Below are 20,986 nucleotides of genomic sequence, written 5' to 3'. Positions count from 1 at the left end.
TGTTCGCGCTTCAATGGCGCTGGCAAATGCAAATTTCACTGAAAAGGCAAATCCCTTAAACAAAAGCTCGGCACACTCACACTCTCGCACGCACCGGGCGTTTTAGTCTAATGAAACTACGAGTTCCTTCAATGGTCGCAAAGCTGGCGACGCAGGACGAAAGGATATGCAGAGCGATAAAAGTTTAGCAAGGATCCTAAAAATATCTGAAGAAATTGTGAGCTTTTTCATGTGTGTCATCTGCCATGTTCGATTGGAAAGATCACAAAACTTGTGTTATATAGAAACTCCTTTGCATTCCAATTTATTAGGCTTATTTGATTTAAAAATTTCTTTATAAAATTATTCTCATAAATGAATTTCGTGCATATTATACATAAATTTGCTGAAATAGTAACATTTTCTATATATATATTAATATCTAAAGATAGTAATACTAATAGTTGGTTGGCAGAAGCAAGCTAGAATTTAGAGGAAATGCATCTTAATATCAAATAATTTCTCTTAGTGCATTTTTGGATAGTGCATAAGATGCACTGCGGACAGAATGACAAATCCGCGCAGCACTTGCTGTTTGGCGCTGAGGCGTATGGGAATCTCAAGGCGTCGCCGGCTGCCACTTTTCGCTGTCATTAAGTAAATAGAATGAGACGCCTAGATAGGGCCAATGTAGGCGTTCTGGCCTAAGTGATTAAAACGCCGCACAAGTGCAATTTGTCAAAGGATCCTGTTGGAATAACCCGACGGCATCCTCCGCCCGCTCCCGCCGTCCACAATTGTTCGCCTTTTTTCACGCTAAAGCAACTGAAAAACCACTTTGGCCAAATTGACAACAGGCGCTGATGTGCAGGGGGTTGTTGGCGGAAGTCCTGCCTGCTAACAGCATTTCGCCCAACAAATAACAGCCTTGACAGTCGCGCCACCCCACCCCCACCACATTTCTCCAGCGACTCCCGCATGCGTTTAAGACCGCGAGTGCGAATTCTTCACTTCAATGCGCCATGTTCTGGCTTTTTGTTTGCCCTGAAATCCATTAAAAAATGCACAAAGTCGGGTAGTCAGGTAGTCAGGTAGCCCGGAGGCTGTCTCTATAAACAATGCAGTTGCCGCATAATGCCGCACAACAAGCCCCGCAAAAAGCACCGGTAGAAAATGAGGAAAAAAAAATACTTGGAAATACAGGAAAAGAACAGCCCCCATTGCCTTTGGCTCTGGATCCACTTTTGTTGTCATTTCTTGCCCTGCGCTCCAGTAATTCATTTTTCCACGGACTCCATGTGACTGCGGCCTAGGCAATTGTTTTATGGCTGCACTATCTAGAAGCATTATGCTATTTTAACAATATGTAGATCAGATCGATAGGGAACAAGATTAAATAAATACGCATTCTTGTAGTTCCACTTTCTTGGTCCTATAGCTTAATTACAATCCATTAACACTTTGAGGCATCTTTACTATTGATATATGATTTGTATTACCATTTTTCGTTATTTCTGATATTAATTATTTGATAATATTTTATTTATATTGAATAAAGTGTATCTCAGACTTCATCGTTATCCTACAGATCGCATTCAAGGCCTTGGCTATTTAAAATGATGGTTCTTCGTGTCCGTTCTGTTAACAATACGTTATTGTTATAGCTTGCTTAACCAGAAATATTACGCATACGCCGCGTGTATTAGTTTTAATTAGCACACCGCTCGCAGTGCTGTAGGTTTCGACGCATTTTTGCCGAATGTTTCGAATGACTTCAATGGGTTTCTCATGGACCAGCCGGCTTTTGACTGTCATCTGGCTGGGAGGCACATTCCTCAATTAATCAGCAGAAGGCACCCAGAAAAAGATGCGAGCGGCTGAAAAACACGGCTAACACAGCTTTTCACTTTGGCATATTGTGAGGCGACACGCCCCGACCAGTTGGTTAATGCTCCACCCGCCTTTTTTTTTAGCCGGTATAACTCGTAATTGATTTGTGCTCTTTTTTCCACCGGCCTTGCTTAGATTTTGGCGGCGCACTGCAATGCGTCATGGTTGGGCTTCCATGTTCGGTCCTTTTTTATGCGGAACAGCAAGCAGGCAGCTTACTTTCATCAATGGTATTTTGCCATTTTTCAGCATTTTCGCTGACAGCTTGGCCCACAAAAAAAATAAAAAGAGGAAAAGAAAATCGCAGAGCAGGCGGTGGAAAAACGGCCAACAAATGCCGTAATATGTGCCGGCGGCCATGGCAAAAGAATTGGCCAAAAACTGGTGCTCGGGAAATGGATTTGATTTATGTAGCTGCCGGATCAAGAGGCGCCGGGTGTGGGCGTGGCCCGGACCTGGTCCTGGGGACAGACGCCAGGTGAATGCTTTTTTGATAGACTCGAAATGGATACACGTTACAAGATGATAAAGCAGCAGCTCCAGGTACGGATGGAGCCCCTCCCACCTGCCCCCCCCCATCCGAATCTAGCCATCCGAGTGCGCCCACAAATTATTTAGGAAATCTGCCACTCATACAGAGCATTCCATATTCATTTGGCTGCTGGTTCGTTGACATGCCTAGCCAGATAAAAACATTTTTTCCATAGTATTTTTTATCCAGCTTCCACCAGCCACACCGCCAACAAAAAAAAAAATGTGCCTCTGTCCGTGGAGATATCTGGTTGGACGTTCTCAAATTTGAAACATTTTTTGTATGCTTGACGAACCAATAATAATTTGTATCGCACGGCTTTTAGTCATTTCTATGCCAACAGTTCGATCCCGACGGGGTGATCACTTAGAAAAAAGGATTTGGCAGCTTAGTATAAGGTACTAACCTATATGGTGTATAAAATATATATTACCACGGAGGATAAGTTAACTTTAGTACTTTTACTATTTGTAAAGCATGTTTGAAGCAGATTGAATCTTATGAATTCGGAACCTTTATATATATTATATTATACAAGCGAACTAAAATTATTGGATTATGTTGTTAAGACTTCTTGCTGAAATTTTTATCCGTGCAGGACGAATGTCCTGGCACACGGGCTTATGACATGCAATTTTAATGGCATTTTCCGGATGCCACACTTTGTTTTTTCTGCGGTTTTTGATTACCAATTTCGTTTGATGTGTTTTAGTTTCTGGTCTATTTTAATTAACGAGCACAGCCCGAAACTGATCCGTGCGCTTTCCATACCAATGATTTGATGCAACATCTCCTAATATTTTCCCACTAATTACGCTTAGTGTGCTAATCCAATCGGACAGACTGCCCTCGATAGACACGCCGTTTGGATGAAAGGATGCGCTCAGGCATCAGACATCAGGCCAACCCCCTGCCCTGCATCCAGCACCCAACGCCCATCAAGTTGGTTACCTTAACCATCAAGTGGCCATTAAGAGCTTAAAACCCGACAAGGGCGGCCATAACCATTAGGAGCCAGCAGGTCTGCTGCTATATAATCATCGGCTTTTTGACGCTTCAGACGCGTGGCGATGTTGTTGCCATTACCGATGTTGTTTGCTGTCATCGGGCTTTGCGGACACGCCCACTTATTATATTGAAACAATCCACAATTTGTAGGGCTGCCGAGAGTTGCGGAGCGGAAAAACTCAAGTGGAAAATACCCAATCCGTACCGCCCCGCCCCCTCACATTTTCCCATCGCACACGCGCCCACGAGCGTGCGATAATTATGTTGTCATGCATTTGCGGCACGTGTTGGGCTGGGAACCAAAAGTATATTATAGTATGTATAGAGGGTTTCGAAGCTGCAGCCACAAGTATCCATATCCGTATCGACTTCCGCTTGCATAATTGCTACAAATATTTACCCAGATTTGGCTGCAACAAGAGGGTAAATATGCTTTCTGCCGGTTCAAGTGCCACTCGAATGAGGTACACTTGAATTAAAAAGTGGGCTGTTCGTAGGGAAATCATACATTGATGTGTGTGAAACTCACCCCTAAAGATACCTGGTTTTTTGGAAATATATTTATACTTATAGATACAATTCTTTGAAAAAATTCCTGTCATTAAATAACTTATAATTCTACAATATGGGTGGTTAGATCACAATGTTCACTCTTTTTTTTTTCTCTTTTTTTTCTTTTGGGGTTGTTTTTTTTTTTTGCAGTGCACTCGCCGTGAGAGCGCTAGAGTCTTTGGTAGTTCAAGAGCTCGCAGCCTCTTTCAGGTGAATAATCGCGACCTTTTCGTTTGCTCTTGTTGCCTGCTAATTGCACTAATGTGCGTAATTTATATGGAAGTGAGTGGCGTGCGAAAAGTTTTCGCCCTACCCTCGGATCTGGGATATTTATGGATCGGGCGCAAACATTTGGCCAGGCAATAATGCCGAAAGTGCCAAGCAGAGACTCGTAAATAGCGCCTCCCACAAGTCCCAATCCCCGGCCAAGATAGCCCCCATCTCAGTATCCTAGTCCCCCCCAAATGTCGGATTTCGGATAAGGACCAAACCCCGCCCACTATGCCACCCCGATTCCCGCCTAATAGCAGGCAATGCCGCATTGGCCCCCGGGGAGCACACAATTTCAATAAATATTTCACTGCATTAGCCCCGTTCTGAGGGCTTGGCCAAATCCGGCCAGCGCGCAGCCTCAAATTGCTTTTTTGGTTCGGCAATAACGTGCATTAAATGTTTTGGCCATTATCATTTCTGGCCAACATCTCCATTAGTGAAAGCCAGCAGCGTTAGCCAATATGCTGACTCAGTCTGTAACTCAGATGGTTGTTATAAGTTCGAATTTTAATTTATCAGAAATCAGTTTGATTGGAACAGAAAAATAATATAATATTTAGAGAAACGATGACTACTATATGATAAAATGAAAAATGCATTACAAGTGGAAAACTGAAACAGTACAGTCATGTTTAAGAATAGAAAACGCATTGAAAATCTTTTTAGAAAGCATCCCTATGCTTTTTGTGTAGGTGCAAGTTGCTAGATACCCTCTGAGCCGCAAATGTAGGAATTTTCGAGAAAACAATGACAGTGGGCGATAGACAACTGCAATTGTTGCACTCTTTTGCCTTTGCAGGCGGGCAAGAAGACGCATTGCGAATAGTTGCCTTTTGGCCAACAAAGAGCACCTTGATTGCCAACGAACACTACTCAACTGGGCTCAACTGAAACGGAGCGAACTTGGGGTAGAGCTTTCTTTCATTTACCGACAATAAATTTTCATTTTCTTGGTAAATCGTTGCGCAGTTGATTCCTATGTCCTGGATCCTGAGCCCTGACTCCTGAATCCCTGAGTCCTGATGCTGCAATATCCTTCCCTGCCCGTCTCACATATGCCGCATTTTTGCACCACAACAATTCGGTTGGCACAGCTCATTGTCTTCTTCGGTTGTTCCCTGGTATGGTATGGTATGGTATATGGCCATGTCTATATGGTCTGGTTGCCGGCTCCCAACTCCGGCGGCAATTGCAATTGCTCACAAGTTATCCCAAGTGGAAATTGCTCGCTTTGCCAGCCGTTGTTGTTGGTGTCTGGGCTGGCAAATCGCAATAAAACAAAAGTGATTGTCAAGTGAATGCGTTTGTACTCCCACAACATACTATACGTACATATACATACATATATAGAGCCATGGATATTGCGGTCGGTATTCCCTCCTGGCTGTAATATGCAATTCATCATGTGCGCTCTGCTGCGTAATTCGGAGTGATTAAAATTGTTATTCATATGCACTTGATTGATGGATGCGAGGGTGTTATTATTGTAATCGACAGATTTGTGCTCGGATCGGCGGGCATGGTAATTGAAATGTGCTGATATTCCTGGGCCTGCCTTTTCGCCGGAGTCACGCTCATTTTTAAATGCTTTACAAACATAATTCCGTTTAAGAAGCAGTTCCTTCCGCCGCAAAGCCACACGCAATTTTCGACCAACACGCAGGTAGTTAATTAAGGGTGTGAACTGGTTGAGTTATGCGTGGACTTCTAGAACCCCCCCATACATATATACATATATCCCCCGACTCGGCGAGGACGGCCAAATGGGCAGTAAATAATTCATTAGCGGCTTTTAACAATACATTTTTGTTGACCACGCTAAATGACCTTTCCGGCCAGCCACTCTGCTATGCACGCAGAAAAAAATAATGAGATAAAATAAAGTAGTTTCTCTTATTTAGTAGTATTATCTAAAGGATAAAATAGCAGGAGATAAGCTAGTAGAATAAAGAAATTTTAGAGAAATATGTTTGATCATCCAGAATAAATCCTGTGTGCATAAGAATATTATCAAAAATTAGAAAGACTGCAATAATAGTTTAACACATTCTTACTCCAATATTTTCTCAGTGCATACCAGCTACATGTATTTTTAGTTGGGCACTTATTTTAATGAAGCGGCAGCTAATTAGCTGCATCGGCTTTGACCTCTGAACCGCTGGCTTCATTAGAGCAGGAATTCGGCGCTTTGTATTTTTCTCGCATGGCCGCGATAAGAAATTCCGATAAGAGATTGCCTTACCACCTGCACATTACAACAAACAATGCTATATTATTGTTGTACTTCTTTTTTTTAAACATTTCGCAGCGGTTGGCAAATTAAAACGAAATAACTCTTCATCAGGAGGGGCCTTCCCCTCGCCAAACAAAAAAGCATGCACACACGTTAACCGAGGGCAGGAAATGTGCTATAATTGAAAAATGTGGTAACAAGACGCTCCACCATCGCACCGCCACACCACCGCCGCACCACCTGAGCCACCAGCGTGTCAGGCCTAATGAATGCCTCACTTTTTCCGTGTCTTTTGGCTTTTGCCCCGTTTTTGCATAACACGCGAGGAGTGTGTCAGGTTTTTGGTGGATATTTGCTCGGCGGGGTGATAAATGCTCATCAGGCTTTAAGGCTGCGCTGGCAATTAACTTTTACAATGTTGTTGAAACGTAATCAAGTTGTCAGCGGCAAAAAGCCGACTTGGCTCGCAAATTATACTCCTAATTACGCAAAACTTTTCTCGGCGCGGAAATTCCCTAGGCCACAAGCTGTCAGCAGTCTAAAGACAATACGGAAAAGCGGCGAAAAGCGGCGAAAAGCGGGTGGCTTCGGCGGGGAAAATCCACTCTCATTGGCTAATCCTGGGGGATCCATTCGACTAATGCCCTGCCGCAGTTTCCCCCTCCAAGTGCTCGATTCAAATGTCTCTCAGTTGTCATAACAAACTTGGGGACTTCCATCAGGCACTCGCTATAGAGTTATACAGAGAGAAATAAGTTGATCAATTGGTTTTTAATACAATCAATATTGACACAGGGAAATTAAAAAAAAAACATTAGTTTTCTTTAAAATATAGAATAGGCCATGACCAATAATAATATTTTAATAAGCTAAAAAAGTTAATAAAAAGATGTATTTTTATAATATGTTGAAATAATTAAGAAAGTCAGGAATAAAATTAAACTGATAAGTAACGAGTAAGCTAGGCTTTAGTTTATAATATTTAAAATATTTTTTCCATGCATTTTTTATTTTTTTTGTCATATTATTTCTTTGAACAAAGCTGAAAGGCATTAGCTGCCCCCCAAAGTCTTGAATTACTGTTGCCGAGAATTGACAATAAGCGGCATAAATTTAAAATTTTATTTTTATCGCATTGCAATTTTCATCCGGTCCGCTTTTCTTTTGCTCTCAAGATTTTCCTCTTCGTATGCCGGTTTGTGTGCGTTTTAAGCCACATTTAAGATACTTGGCTGGTATTATTGACTTGCGAGTTGATAAAGTGCCATAAATGTCACCCCATTAAAAGCGGGGAACAGTCGAGGCAAAGGTAAAAGGTAAAGGTAAGTCAAAGGTAAAAATACGCGACGCTCCTGGGGGTTGTTGTTGTCCTGGTTGTCCTGGAAAAAAAAGGGGAGGGAGATAAATGCGGTTGCTTGCCAGGATAATGCGCCTCAACTCAATTGGGAATTTCAAAAGTAAAGTTGAATTTCATGTTCGGCTGCGGCAATTGTCACAGATGGTTTAATTGAAGTAATTACATACGAGACCCGTCAGGATTTGCCCCTCCACCGACACTTTTCACTTATTATTTTATTATATTATCATATATATATATATGTATATACATAGCTACTAAGCAGCATCATCATAATCCAGCCATTTGGGGTTTGGACGGAAAAGGGTTAATTGAGTTGTTTGCCATTGTTTTATCTGCTTTTCCGGCACTTTGCCTTTCCGACTCCTCTAATGAGCTAATGACAACAGTGTGTAATTATTTACCAGGAGAAAACCGGAAAGGTGGACACGTATTTATGCCACAACATTTTAAGTGGGTTTTTGTTGGTTTTTCGACTATTTTTTATGGGGCTGCCGTTTAGGGGTTTGAAAGCGGGTTAAACTGGTTACTGACCTATTAGGGATCGTTAAAGAAAGCTGCTGAGTGGCTAAATTTAGTTCATCCAATTTGAACAGAATTTTCCAACGAATTAAACAAATATTTGATCATCATATTATCAATAAATTCGTACGCAAAATGCATCTGGACAAACAGTGGAACGTCTTCTTTAGCGGTGTATAAAAAGCTGCCCAGCAGCCGAAGTTTCAAGCAGTATCAGTAATTGCACCATCAATCCTCTAAGATGTTCAATATTATCCTTCTGGCAACACTCCTAGTGGCCGTGGCTCAGGCCACAATCATCATTAAGCCCCAAAATCCCGTGGAGGAGACCACCAAGTGCCAGATCTACTGGCGCGAACACGCCTGGGCTCTCGAAGATTGTGTGTGCCGGGTCTTCCAGAACGGCTGTCTTCTGAGCGAGGAGAGCGATCGGCGGGAGAAAGCTGGAAAAACCCGTAAGATGATATGCTAATGAAACGCTAATATTTAGTTATAACTTATTTTTGTTTTTATTTATCAGCTCTGGTTCCGGTCACCGAGCAGGTGTGCCAGAAGTTCATCAAGCGCAAGTGCTTCCTTGGATGGCCTGTGCTGGCCAAGTTCCCGGTTCCATCGCCATGCGGATGCAATGGCAAGCAGGGCAGTCTGGAAATCAAGAAGTTTTTGAATCTGTGCGAACTGCAAAAGTACGCAGCTGAATGCAACAAACGTAAGTTGATGTTTGTATATAAATATAGTTAATAACATAAATAATTATATCTTTCAGCCTACATCAGCTACTCGAAGTGTTAAAAGATGACTTGCAATCGATGATGACTACCTCTTGTTAAAAATAACGAATAAACATTTTAAAGCAGCAAACCTTTTTGTTACATTTCTCTTAAGAGTTGGTTGACTAAGCGCCTAAAACGGCGCATTATTTCCTGATTTTAGAAGTCTTCATTGCTTAAGTTTTTTTTAGAGTCTGTTTTTAGGAACCTGCGTGATAAAGCTTTTTTTTTTTTGAGTGGAAAATTTACGGCTGTGTTTTTTGGCCAGTCAAGGTTATTTGCGTACGTTCTGCAAACATTTCACTTTCAGATGCACTAAGTCAATAAAAAGTGCTTTGCCACAACTGCTAAAACAGGGGAGTGTATTCAATATAAATAGCCAAATGAGGAATTATGGGGACAGTTATATTCATAGCCACTTTTACGACATGTTCAATATTAAATTGCTGCTTTTGTTGTTGGCCGTTTCGTGGTTCCACCATGGACAAGCCGTCCAGGAGACGAAAACCGAGGAAATACCAGAAACAGAGCCTGAAACTGAATCCGAAGTAAAGATCTCCACGGATTCTACACCAACGACGAGCGTCTCAAGTAAATGCAATATTTACTATAGGAACTACCAATGGGTTCTTCAGGATTGTGTCTGCCGTTGTTTCCAAAACGAATGCCTTATGCAAATCGAGAGCGATCAACGCAAAAAGGAGGGTAGATCCCGTAAGTAAATGAACCAGTTAAGTAATAAGTAATTTATTTATAACTTGAAAATGCAGCATTTGTGCCCGTTACGGAGGAACTCTGCCGTTCCTTCATCAGCAGAAAGTGTAGCGTGGGTTTCCCCGTGGTTGCTGAGTTCCCCATTCCGGCTCCCTGTGGCTGCAATCGAAAGCCAGGATCAATTGCCACAGAGAGATTCTACAGTTTGTGCCACCTGCTGAAATTCTCAGCGGAGAACAGGAAACGTAAGTCCAAAGACTTGATTCCAAATCTTCGGTAATATATACATTTTGTATCTTTACAGCATTCCTGACTTATTCTTATTGTTGGCCCTTCTAAGTGAAAGGAATTCAGTTGGATCCCGTTACTAACTTCTTTGTTTCTATTTTTGTTTATTATTTATATGATTTATTCATTTTGCGGGAGATGGATTACAAATAATAAAGGAATACATGCAATGACACCAAGTGTATATAACTTTGTCAACAATTATGCAATAGATTTTTTGAATATAAAAATCTTTTTTAGACTAAGCTAATAAAAGGTTATTTAGCATATGATTAAACATTAAAAAGCTTTCCATTTTTAAGTTCATAATATTTTGTTTGAACATCAATTTTTCCATGTTTTTTAACACCTTAATTTATTTATTTTTTTGGTTTTGAATTTTAGCTTAAATATCATTATTTTACTTTATAAACACTGTTTTTTAGGCAGTAAATATTATTTACAAATATTGAACAAATTTACAATGCAATTATAAACGCAGTACGAAGTGTTATCAACCTTGAATTGCCTATAATTTAAAGAAAACATATACTATTGATAAATAATAAGCTACTCGTTTACTTAATCAGCAGTGATAGCCTAAAATAGCATATAAGATCAACTGATCAAATAATGCCCTACCCCTAAGTTAAACCTATAAATTGTCGATCATCATTCCGCCTTGGCACAGTTTCAAGTGGACTTCGATTCTCTCCAGCCCGTTGCAATGTTCAATATAAAGTTAATCATCCTGGTTGCCCTGACCATCTCCATGGTCCAGAGCTGTTTCGTTGAAGAGCCGGAACAGGTCCAGTGCGGGTGTAGGTGTGGCAAGTCTCAGTCCCTCTCGTGCGGATCCAAATCCTGCGGATGTGGCTGCAAGCCCTGTCGATGTGCTTCCTCCTGCGGGTGTGGCTGCAAGGATTAATCCAGGACTCCAGGTAGGTCCTGGCACAAAAAAGGTGTAAAATATTTCATTAATATACCCAAATTCCAGGACCCCTTGACGACTTCACCATTAGAAAACCTTGGTTTTTCAAATTATTTGTTTTTCCTTTTCATTAAAGTACTGCTACATTTTGCAAACTTTCATCTTTTCGCACTTTGTGCACTCAATTGTGAGGGGAGCGGTACAATGAGCAGACAATCATTTTCATTGCATTGATCACTTTTTTATTCATATTCGTTCACTCGTTGGCAAAGTAATTCCTTTGTTCTTTCCACCACGCTTTCTTGATTTCCCCAGTTCCCCGAGTTCCGAAATGGGAAAACAAAAGGAAAAGTAATCATATCGGGACCCCATTCGCCTGCCATTTCCCTCGGCTACATCCCGTTTGCACTTTTCTACGTGAATTGCTTCCTTTGTCCTTTTAGCTGGAGTCCTGCAGTATTTAATTTCATTTGAGGGATTCCAAAGCCAGGCTTGTCTTCGATTCGGAAGAGTAAAGAGGGATTGGGAATATATCTTCAATGTAATACACTTCGGTTCCAATTGGCGTTCTAGTATCCTTGCTCTAGTATCCTTGAAATATGGATACAGATGACCCAACTGGCGAGCCGCAGGATGCCTGCGCCTAATAGCCGTAAAAGCCTTATCGAGTCATTTAGTATGAAAACAAGCAATTAAAATGATGAATATGCAATAAACGTGGATTGTGTATACGGACCCATTGGCTGGCGAACACAACCACTGCCTCTCAAATAAAGGACAACACATACATTTTATATGCTAATGAGCGGCACACAAAAATAAAGGAGTCCACATTTTTTTTTGGGAGTAAAATGAAAGGAATAAGGCGAGCATACATTTGCCTAATGAAAATAGCGCCATTAAAATGGGAAAAACAACTTTAGATACCGAAATTCGAAACACGGCGACGTCTGGCAATTAAAAGGATACGAATGGAACAAGCTCCTATCAACTACCCGCTGTGATGTGGAATATGTATGCATTCTATCTATATATATACATATATCCACATGATCACCTAGCAAATTAGAGATTAACACGCATGTGTCGTCCTTTTTGGGCAGTCCTTTTGACTTCTGGTTCATTGACCGCCGCCGTGGCAATAAAACTAAATGTATCTGAAAACTTGGCGGCCGGTTTTATAACTTAACGAATTAGAGCAATTTGAGAAGAACTATAAAAACGTCCGGAAAACCGCAGAGGTATGTTGAAAATGCTTGGTGAAAAATTTCCAGCGGCGCGTGCCGTTTCAGCCAGGTAAGGTGGGCCAAAACCAAGGGGTGTGTTTAATAGGCCACAACGGACATTAGAACGCGAAAGGGAGGATCCATATCAGTGGGAAATTAAGTGCATTTCGAGGACTTAAAAATTGGAAATTAGTTGGGGGAGGGGGAGAATAGGGGGAATGACGGGACACACCCGTGCCAGCTCATAATTGCTGTATTGCTGCATCTTGTGCTATGCAAACATATTAATTAATTCGAGGCCTATGCGCCTGTCAGTTGTCAGTTGTTGGTTGTTGGTTGTTGTTTGTGTATCGCATCTTGGCCCAAACCGATGCAGCGCGGGTCAAGTCGGGTCGGGTCAACAACTTAATTATAGTGCTTAGTGTGTGTGTGTTTTGCATTTCAGCGTCCAATTTATTATTTGTTTCTCCAATTGCTTGACCCGCCACGCCCCGCACTAATTTGATAATTGCATAGTTGCAATTGCGTGTGTGCGTGTGCATTTGCGGTCGACGGCTCATAAGCCCGTCTGATGGGTTAATTGGCCTTTAATTTGTTGCAAATTTACCGCGGGCCCAATACGCCACATAGTGTCCAACACAATGTTCGAATTATATTTACAGCTGTACCCTGGACTCTCGATGAAATATTGTGATTTAAGTGCAGTGTTTTAAATGTGATTTGCATTAGCGAAAGAGTTTGGCACTCAATCCCTTTGCCGGAAATTAGTCGCACCCGAAACTGGGTAAGCCAAATAAAATGGCTGAGTGACAAGTGGCTAAACGAAATTGATTGATGAGACAGCCGCAAAATCTAGCTAAAACTTTGACATTGGATCTCCGGGCGGAGATAGCTGGCAGGATGCGGGATTTCAATCTCGGCAGCGCACTGCGGATAACAAATAAATAAAATAAACACAAATAAATAAGAAATAAACACGACAAATCGCAAAAAAAGGACTTTGTGCAATTTATTTTGCCAAGTAAAATTACTTGTCGCCTGGAGGGATGGATATGTTGTGGCATGGGTATCCACTGCACTTACGGGGCAGGGTATCCTTGCGAGTAGAGCTATGTGGGGAAACATGTGGATGGGTGGACGCTCCAATTTGGACAAACAACAACAAAGGCGGTGGCACACTCAAAGTGAACGCCATGTCACGGAAAATATTAAAATTAGCTTTAACATGTCTTCGTTTGTGTGCAGTGCAGTGGCTCACATTTTGCCTTTGGTGCGAAATGTTGCAATCAAAAATTGGCTGACGATCCTGCCCCTCCGCCCACTCAAAAAAGATGAAAGGCGAAACGAAGGACTAGATTGGAGCGGGCTAGCTAGCACAAGTAAAAGCCGGAAAACTTTTGATGCTGTTTGCTACTTTTCACATCATTTCCCTGTCAGCAACGTCCTGACCGCACTGTGCTCCTTTTCATTTAAACTTTTTTGTCTTCGCCAGCGCCGCTTTTGATTTCAGGACGGGTCGAGGACATGGACACTTTTCCATTTCTCTCGGTTTGTCAGTCAATTTTTGCAGATTCCAGCTGATAAAAACTCTGTGATTGGCTCTCGGCTTTGGCAAGCAAATTATCATAGTCCTGCACAGAGAAAAACAAGGCTGCCTTACAGGTAAATTCACTCATTAAATATCCACTCCGAAGAAACAGTGGTAATAATTAAATTTAGTTAACAGCTTAAACAATGCAATGGTTGATGATTAAATGTATGAGGTGCAAAGTATCAATTCATGAAATATATGATAGACTTAAGACATTAAACAAATTTTTTTAAATTTTATTTTATTATTTTGAATGACAATCCAATCTCTCAGTGCCTTATTTATGACTTCTCGAAGGACAACTTCTTAAGTATTCCCCAGCAAGTTTCCCATCTCGAGCTGCGGCTGCTGCTTTGCATATAAATGTGCAAGGTTAAAACTAATTAAATGTGCCAAGTAGGCGACTTGTTCTTGTTGCTCAGTCGCTCGGACTGTATTTTTCATTCCATTTCGCAGTGGCACAGATTCAGATTGGGGCGACGGCTTGACAAATGGATGTGGGTGTCAAAGAGCTTTGATAAGTTGCCGGCAATGGCTGCTCTAAACAAATGGCGCCATCAATTTCGAGGTGTGGCCTGTCCCGAGTTGGCGTGGCCCTTCAGCTCGAGGAAAAGGCCGGGAAAAGCGCGGGGAAAAGTGTACAAGCTAATTTTCATGCTCGGCACGCGCACAAATGCCACCAGGAGGTGGTTGATTCACTTGGTTGGCTGGGCTGACTAGGTGACTGGCTGGCTAGCTAGCTAGCTGACTATGGGACTGTCTGACTGGCATATTAGAGTAATTAAATGGCAAACGCAAACTTAATTGGAACGACTGTCGCTGGCTGAGTGCGAGGGAGTCGGCAGTAAAATAAAAAAAGGACCCCATAAAACTTAACTTGAACGACGACCATTTTGCGGGCATTACCCAACATCGCATCGCATTGAAGTGCGTGCCTATTTATTTAACAAATTAGCATAATTGTTCACAAAATAAAATTCAACTTAAGTACAAATGATGGCCGGCGCTGTTAATTAACATGTGGGTGCAGGCAGGACATCCGAAATGTTGGCGGGGAGGGGCGGAGTCAGCCTTATCCCGCAGCGCAAATTAGTTGTGTACGCCAATGCTAATTGCGAAATGGCATGTCCTTCGGCAATGAAAAAAAGCTCCCGTTATGGTTGGGAAATATATGAAAATTGTTTTGACTTTAGATAAGCGAGAAAGTCGACTGCGCGTCGGGTTTTCCAACTGGGCTGGGCCCCGAGCATGCCGTGATAGGGACGAAACAAGGACAATCAAATTTATGACCTGCAGTTGAAGATGGGACTTAAGCGCCACTTGTCGAGTTTAATTACCATTCTGCAGCACTTGCGCAAAAGCCTCAGCTTGCCTTGGGTCTTCAAGCTAGCTATCAACTGGGTCAGGACAGCTGGTCGAGTGCGAGATCGCATCTACATCATCATCATCACCCAACCCAACCCCTTTCGCAATTGTATCCAACTGAAGCATCTGAATCTGACTCCGACTGTGCGGCTTTGTGTGTGTCCATCTGCGATAAGCTTTGTCGCCAGTTTGCTGACAACACGCAATGACAACTTGCCAGAGCTACCTATGAAGTAGTTCCTCCCCTGTTTTGTCCGATTTTCAAGCCGGAGATACAGCCACATCCACATCCACACCCGTGCAGTCGTGTGTGTTTGTTCAAAGGCAATTTCGAGCGGCACACACAATGGCAAGTGCCATCGTCCTCGTCATTATTGTCAGTGTCATTGTCCAGGCATCGCCTTCTTGGCCCCTCGTCCTTTCTAGTCCTTTAGTCCCTCTATTTTCGTCCATTTCGTCCTTCTCGGCCTTTGTTTAAAGTGTTGGCCGTCGCACCATTGTCCTGTCCTCGTTGGTGGCATTGGAAAGCCACTGTTGCTGTTGCGACGCTTATCGCGCAAACAATTTAACAAATGGCTCAAATTATTGGCTAATATTATTGAGCTCGATAAAAAGGCATCGAAGTCCACTAACATTATTGGCCCAATCGAAAAACGATGTAGTTGTACAATATAGAATTCAGATATTGTTAATTGTTAAAAAAGCGAAAGGCAACAATGCTTTAAGGCCATGAAAAAATTCCGCATAAATGATCGTCAATATAAAGTAATATTATGTAATAATTTTACAATAAAAAAATTCTTATTATATTAAAAAGACGAAGAAGGCATATCACACAACCACTTTGCAGCATTCAATTGTTAAAAAATTGCATGAATTAAAAGATTTCAATAGTTACCATAAGTTGATTAATTTATTTTCCTTTCGGACTTTTCTCATGTTTATTATCCTCTTCCAAAACCCGGTTGTAAACTTCGGTGAGCTTTCGAGCTTTTACAGCCACTGCGTATACGCGATGAAGGCTGAAGGGTAGCAGCCACCAACACCACCCCTTTTACATACAAGCATGTTTACGCTCATGTGTGTGCGTTCTGCTCACGCACACTGATTCCATTAGACGCGCACATGGGCAGCTGTGCGTGGAACATTACAAATTATGCTGACATGCTAATGCGCTTGCACAGGATTATGCTCCCCTGGTACGAAATCTACCACGAAAGAATGTGTACGAGTATGTGACGGACGTATACACGTGTCGCCTGAGTACACACACTGAAATCTGTCGAGTGTGCGAGATGCTGCCACTCTCACAAGGGCGAAATCAAAGACACAGGACCGCGATTTCGTGTGTGTGCACGTGTGTGCGTGTGTGTGTGAGACGCGACCTTGAGCAGGAGTAGCGCACTTAATGCAGCCGCAAGAGCAACCCCTAAATTGCCAGCAGCCGCAAACAGTGGCGTTCACGATAATAAAATCACAGGAACGAACAACATTTACTTATTAAAATATAATAATTATCTTTTTTAAAAATAATAAGGATCTCAAACTTAACTAATAAGAATTCACTGAAAGAAGACAAAAAGTATGCTATGATGATATTTTCCCGGAAGGGTAGAAAGCTATAATTTGAAATGCGCTGTCCCCCAAATTGTATACCCCACTGTATGTTACCTTTTTAACACCACAATTCGTGTTTTAATATGAAAATTAATAACTTGTGCTACATTTCTAGCCGCAATTGTGACTCAAACCCACCGGGGTGGGTGCATCAATGTAAAGACGTAGTAATGCCGCTCCGGCTGGCCGTTCTGTTCGCCTGGTGCACTAAGGTTGCTCCTAGTTACGACGTAACTGTTAACCGGTTTGGCCCGTCGGCAGCGCTGCTCTCGCATGTTACCGTTATGTAATAGCCTCGACAATGGTAACGTGAAAGAACCCAGCCCACTAGGTGGGTGGGCCAGCGGGGCAGGCCGTACGCTTTACTCCGCCCCGTAGATCACGCCCTAGTGGGCGACATGCGCAATAGCATCGAGTGGCGTTGGGTTGCCCACTGCGATTCCTGGTCGCCTGGTAATCCTTGGGCGTTACCTTAAGAAGGGTTAAACCACTGATGGACACGTGTCTGTCGAGTTGAAAGTGCTGCCGCTGCTGCTGCTGCTGAGGTTCTTGGCCGCGTTCTTGGCAAAAATCACAAAGAGCCAGTCCGGCGGTGCGGCACTCGTTTTGGGCGCCACCCAGTGCCCGTACTCGCTAATTGAAACGCTCCGCGGGACTCGGAGGTTGCCGGTGCCTGTGACCCACCCACTTGGGCGGGCAGAATCGCGACCTGCCATCCACAGGGGCGTAGTCCGTGCCATCGTGTTCCTGTGCCAGTGGTTGTCAGTGTTGCATAAGTTCTGGCTGGAAAGTAGACAGATGAACTCAATTAGATAACTTTTTAATATGGTATGTATATTTTATAAAGAGAAAATTTTTAAATTACACAAATTTTTAATTGAGATTTCTCAAAATATTTATTCATGTAAAATTGCTTTGATTTTAAGTACACCTTCTTATGGTTTATGTTTTGGCTTTTGTTTTAGTTTATTTAATATCCAAATCATCAGCACTAGGGGTTGCACAGCCATCGAAACCCACCCCTAAAGCAAGGAATGGCAATGTCAAGCGACACACCCCTCGCGCACGCACAGACACACGCACACATGGACAGGCAACGAGTCCTTTCGATTTCATTACGTTCGTTATGTGAGGGGTGTCCTCTGAATCACACATTCCACACTCGTCCTGAAATTGCTGTGCGCCTGGTATTAGACCTCAAGCGGAATTTCCTTTCGTTTGATTGTAAGTTGTGGGAACGCGCAACAGCATGCGTGATGAATTTCTATTATTAAAATATTAATATCTGGGTGAAAAATTCAGAAACTAAATATTTTTGTATAATTGTAAGAATATTGATTAAAACGAAGAGCTTTGTAATATTAAAACTTTAAATGAATAAAGGCTGAAGGTTTCTTAATGTTAATATACAGTTTTATTAATATTATTTACTTTAAAAACTACATACCAAGAAATCAGCGATAATAAAGTATATAACGATAGTTAAAACCATAGATTAATAATTTAGCATTTTCCAATTGGTTTTGATCAAAAGTACTTCAATCAATTCAAGGAGATTTATTAAATATTGACAAAATATTTTAAAATCCTTTTCATACAAAGAACAGCTGACAAAAAAGTGACCAAAACTTAACGGTAAATAATTCAAAAGATTTGGGAATACCCCAAATGGTATTTACTTTTAGACCGTGTGGTATTTTCTATCGTTATCGGAGCGGTCATACTGGTAACGTATTGGTTACCATTATAAAATATTTGGCAATTTCGTTGTACGCGCTGGCGGCCAAATAGCTGCAGAATGTTTGAGCAGCTGGCCTGAGAGCTAGTGCCGGCTGCCCGAGCCCAGTACCCCGGACGTCCAGAACACCTTGAAGCTCCAAACGCACCGCACGCACATCTGGCAGCCGATTGTAAACAAACTCGGGATATGGTAATTAGATGATGCCGATTTTGAGTGTGCGAATCATGCAAAAACTAGTTTTCAGAGCCGCGCCGGTTGTTGAACTCTTGACACTTGACTGGTAATAGATTATCGCCCGCGGGTTCAATAAGAATCGGAGAATCGGTCGAGTCAGCGGCACCGGGCATTCAATCCGAGAGAGCCAACGAAACGCGCCACATGTACGCCTATAAGATGGGTCGGGTTCCAGAGCTTGTTATATGGTGAGAACCCAACGAAGTTGAGAGTCAAATTAAACTAATCCCGTGCTTAAAATCTGAACAGCTCCTTCATTGTGGTCAGCCTGCTGGTCATACACTTCTTCTCGGATCTGCTGAGAGCATCCCTAGGCGGCTACTACAACCAGGATGTTACACTTTCCCAGCTGGTGGAGTCGCAGAGCTCGGACTACGCATGGTTCCTTAAGCTGCTGGTCAATTGCTTTGGTTATAGCTGCGTCTTTGTGCCGGGTTACTTGATCTACAAATATGTCGGCAGGATTAACTATCTGGAAAGGGGCAACAAGACGTTCCTGCATAAGGCTATCAATATGTGTATCACGGGTAACTCGGGATACGATCAATTGGATGCAGGGAGCAGCACCGCGGATAAGGATCGTCCGGCAGCCTCTACGGCACCAAAGCGAACTAGTTCCCAAGAAGCCGTGCAGCTATTATGGTGCTTTGGCGGCCTGATGATCTCCTATCTTACCTGGGGTGTCCTGCAGGAGAAGATAATGACGCAAAACTATCTCAACTTCAATGGAGAAAGTGCCAAGTTTAAGGACTCTCAGTTCCTAGTGTTTTCCAATCGTCTGCTGGCCTTTCTCGTGGCGCTGGCCTATCTACAATGGCAGCCCTCATCTGTGCGACACCGTGCGCCGCTGTACAAATACTCCTATGCCTCCTTCTCGAACATAATGAGCGCATGGTTCCAGTATGAGGCCCTGAAGTTTGTCAACTTTCCCACCCAGGTGCTGGCCAAGTCCTGCAAGATTATACCCGTGATGCTGATGGGCAAAATCATGTCTAAGGCAAAGTACGAGAGTTACGAGTATGTGACGGCCCTGCTCATATCGTTGGGCATGATCTTCTTCATGAGCGGCTCCTCGGACAGCAGCAAGGCCAGCGGAGTGACCACGCTCACGGGTATTTTCCTGCTCTCCATGTACATGGTCTTCGACAGCTTTACTGCCAATTGGCAGGGATCGCTCTTCAAGGGCTACGGCATGACTCCGTTGCAGATGATGTGCGGTGTCAACCTGTTTTCCTCCATCTTCACTGGAGCCTCGCTGTCCATGCAGGGAGGATTCATGGACTCCTTGGCATTTGCTACAGAGGTAAATATATAAAAAGATATCTGTGAAAAAAGGAATCAAGATCCCTACTCAATTTATAGTTTTATCCAAATATTTTAATCAAAATAGCGTAGCATGTTCTGAAATTTAAAGAATATTTGATTTGATTGATTTTTGTGGTTTGCATAACCATAACATATTAAGTGATTTTAAAAAGTAAACGTTTTTTCAAATAGTATATGTAAGACACCAGATGGTACTATTTCATCTATCTTTTTTGTATTTTTCTCCAGCATCCTAAGTTTGTGTTTGATATGGTTGTGCTTTCCGTTTGCTCAGCGGTCGGCCAATTGTTTATCTATCACACAATTGATGTCTTCGGCCCAGTTGTGTTTACGATAATAATGACACTGCGTCAGGTGAGTTATTTTGAGAGTGTGGAATGGGGGTTTGTTTAATCAACTGCCTGCTTACGAGAATTTTCATTCTGCTTCCCACAGGCGGTGGCCATCATGCTCTCCTGCTTCATCTACCAGCACAGCATATCGCTGTTGGGCATCTTCGGTGTTCTGATCGTTTTCGTGGCCATCTTCCTGAGGGTCTACTGCACCCAGCGATTGAGGGCCATTCGCAAGCGGGCCGAGGCCAACAAACCCAAAATGGCTGTCTAACTAGGGACGTAGACTCCCTTCGAATACAACGCACAGACTTCCTAGCTCAGCCTTTTATTGTGCTCATAGTAACCCATGGCAAATGCCACTTCCAAAGCCCAAACAGAGGCTGCCCGGACTCTCCAAGAATTGTACAGTTTTGTTTTCATAGTTCTAAGTTGAATGTATACTTGTATCCTAATCATAAGCGTAGACGACTAGTGAATGTGCTTAAATAAACATTTTATATGTACACTGCAATGATAACAGTTT

General features: G+C 42.5%; 4 protein-coding genes and 2 long non-coding RNA genes across 7 annotated transcripts; all 6 read left to right on the top strand.

Annotated features, from left to right (window-relative positions):
- Positions 1 to 2,170: 2,170 nt before the first annotated feature.
- Positions 2,171 to 2,716, top strand: LOC123327296. The gene is made up of 2 exons (XR_006541941.1): positions 2,171 to 2,533; positions 2,591 to 2,716. It is a non-coding gene; the product is annotated as an uncharacterized LOC123327296 (long non-coding RNA).
- Positions 2,717 to 8,539: 5,823 nt separating this feature from the next.
- LOC6727688 (salivary glue protein Sgs-5) lies at positions 8,540 to 9,801 on the top strand. Its single transcript, XM_016175495.3, has 3 exons — positions 8,540 to 8,801; positions 8,867 to 9,055; positions 9,113 to 9,801. Exons 1-3 carry the CDS (start codon positions 8,588 to 8,590, stop codon positions 9,136 to 9,138), a joined length of 429 nt encoding a protein of 142 aa, XP_016034261.1. The 5' UTR covers positions 8,540 to 8,587; the 3' UTR covers positions 9,139 to 9,801.
- Positions 9,512 to 10,293, top strand: LOC6727687 (salivary glue protein Sgs-5). Its single transcript, XM_002103013.4, has 3 exons — positions 9,512 to 9,830; positions 9,887 to 10,075; positions 10,135 to 10,293. Exons 1-3 carry the CDS (start codon positions 9,545 to 9,547, stop codon positions 10,167 to 10,169), a joined length of 510 nt encoding a protein of 169 aa, XP_002103049.1. The 5' UTR covers positions 9,512 to 9,544; the 3' UTR covers positions 10,170 to 10,293.
- A 476-nt stretch (positions 10,294 to 10,769) lies between these two features.
- Positions 10,770 to 11,183, top strand: LOC27207413 (keratin-associated protein 5-9). The gene is made up of 2 exons (XM_016183101.3): positions 10,770 to 11,038; positions 11,095 to 11,183. Exon 1 carries the CDS (start codon positions 10,825 to 10,827, stop codon positions 11,023 to 11,025), a length of 201 nt encoding a protein of 66 aa, XP_016034260.1. The 5' UTR covers positions 10,770 to 10,824; the 3' UTR covers positions 11,026 to 11,038; positions 11,095 to 11,183.
- Positions 11,184 to 13,223: 2,040 nt separating this feature from the next.
- LOC27209160 lies at positions 13,224 to 14,063 on the top strand. The gene is made up of 3 exons (XR_001601226.3): positions 13,224 to 13,686; positions 13,747 to 13,916; positions 13,974 to 14,063. It is a non-coding gene; the product is annotated as an uncharacterized LOC27209160 (long non-coding RNA).
- A 4,444-nt stretch (positions 14,064 to 18,507) lies between these two features.
- On the top strand, positions 18,508 to 20,974 carry LOC6727684 (adenosine 3'-phospho 5'-phosphosulfate transporter 1). 2 transcript variants are annotated; one of them, XM_016175496.3, is made up of 5 exons: positions 18,508 to 18,757; positions 18,813 to 18,990; positions 19,052 to 20,105; positions 20,357 to 20,482; positions 20,564 to 20,974. In XM_016175496.3, exons 2-5 carry the CDS (start codon positions 18,947 to 18,949, stop codon positions 20,732 to 20,734), a joined length of 1,395 nt encoding a protein of 464 aa, XP_016034258.1. In that variant the 5' UTR covers positions 18,508 to 18,757; positions 18,813 to 18,946; the 3' UTR covers positions 20,735 to 20,974. The 2 variants fall into 2 exon arrangements, with proteins under 2 accessions (XP_016034258.1, XP_016034259.1); XM_016175497.3 differs by having other exon boundaries at positions 18,806 to 18,990.
- The last annotated feature ends 12 nt before the right edge of the window (positions 20,975 to 20,986 follow it).

Source organism: Drosophila simulans, chromosome 3R (genome assembly GCF_016746395.2).
Source record: "Drosophila simulans strain w501 chromosome 3R, Prin_Dsim_3.1, whole genome shotgun sequence".
NCBI lineage: Eukaryota > Metazoa > Arthropoda > Insecta > Diptera > Drosophilidae > Drosophila > Drosophila simulans.
This window is presented reverse-complemented; position numbering and strand designations above follow the sequence as displayed.

What these genes read in the sequence shown, in the direction of transcription:
- LOC6727688 (XM_016175495.3), top strand. Translation starts at nt 8,588, where the DNA reads ATGTTCAATATTATCCTTCTGGCAACACTCCTAGTGGCCGTGGCTCAG. An exon ending in GGAGAAAGCTGGAAAAACCC is followed by an intron (nt 8,802 to 8,866) that starts GTAAGATGATAT and finishes TTTATTTATCAG; the next exon opens with CTCTGGTTCCGGTCACCGAG. An exon ending in CGCAGCTGAATGCAACAAAC is followed by an intron (nt 9,056 to 9,112) that starts GTAAGTTGATGT and finishes TATATCTTTCAG; the next exon opens with CCTACATCAGCTACTCGAAG.
- LOC6727684 (XM_016175496.3), top strand. Translation starts at nt 18,947, where the DNA reads ATGTACGCCTATAAGATGGGTCGGGTTCCAGAGCTTGTTATATG. An exon ending in CCTTGGCATTTGCTACAGAG is followed by an intron (nt 20,106 to 20,356) that starts GTAAATATATAA and finishes ATTTTTCTCCAG; the next exon opens with CATCCTAAGTTTGTGTTTGA. An exon ending in TAATAATGACACTGCGTCAG is followed by an intron (nt 20,483 to 20,563) that starts GTGAGTTATTTT and finishes TGCTTCCCACAG; the next exon opens with GCGGTGGCCATCATGCTCTC.
- LOC27207413 (XM_016183101.3), top strand. Translation starts at nt 10,825, where the DNA reads ATGTTCAATATAAAGTTAATCATCCTGGTTGCCCTGACCATCTCCATG.
- LOC6727687 (XM_002103013.4), top strand. Translation starts at nt 9,545, where the DNA reads ATGTTCAATATTAAATTGCTGCTTTTGTTGTTGGCCGTTTCGTGGTTC. An exon ending in CAAAAAGGAGGGTAGATCCC is followed by an intron (nt 9,831 to 9,886) that starts GTAAGTAAATGA and finishes TTGAAAATGCAG; the next exon opens with CATTTGTGCCCGTTACGGAG. An exon ending in CTCAGCGGAGAACAGGAAAC is followed by an intron (nt 10,076 to 10,134) that starts GTAAGTCCAAAG and finishes GTATCTTTACAG; the next exon opens with CATTCCTGACTTATTCTTAT.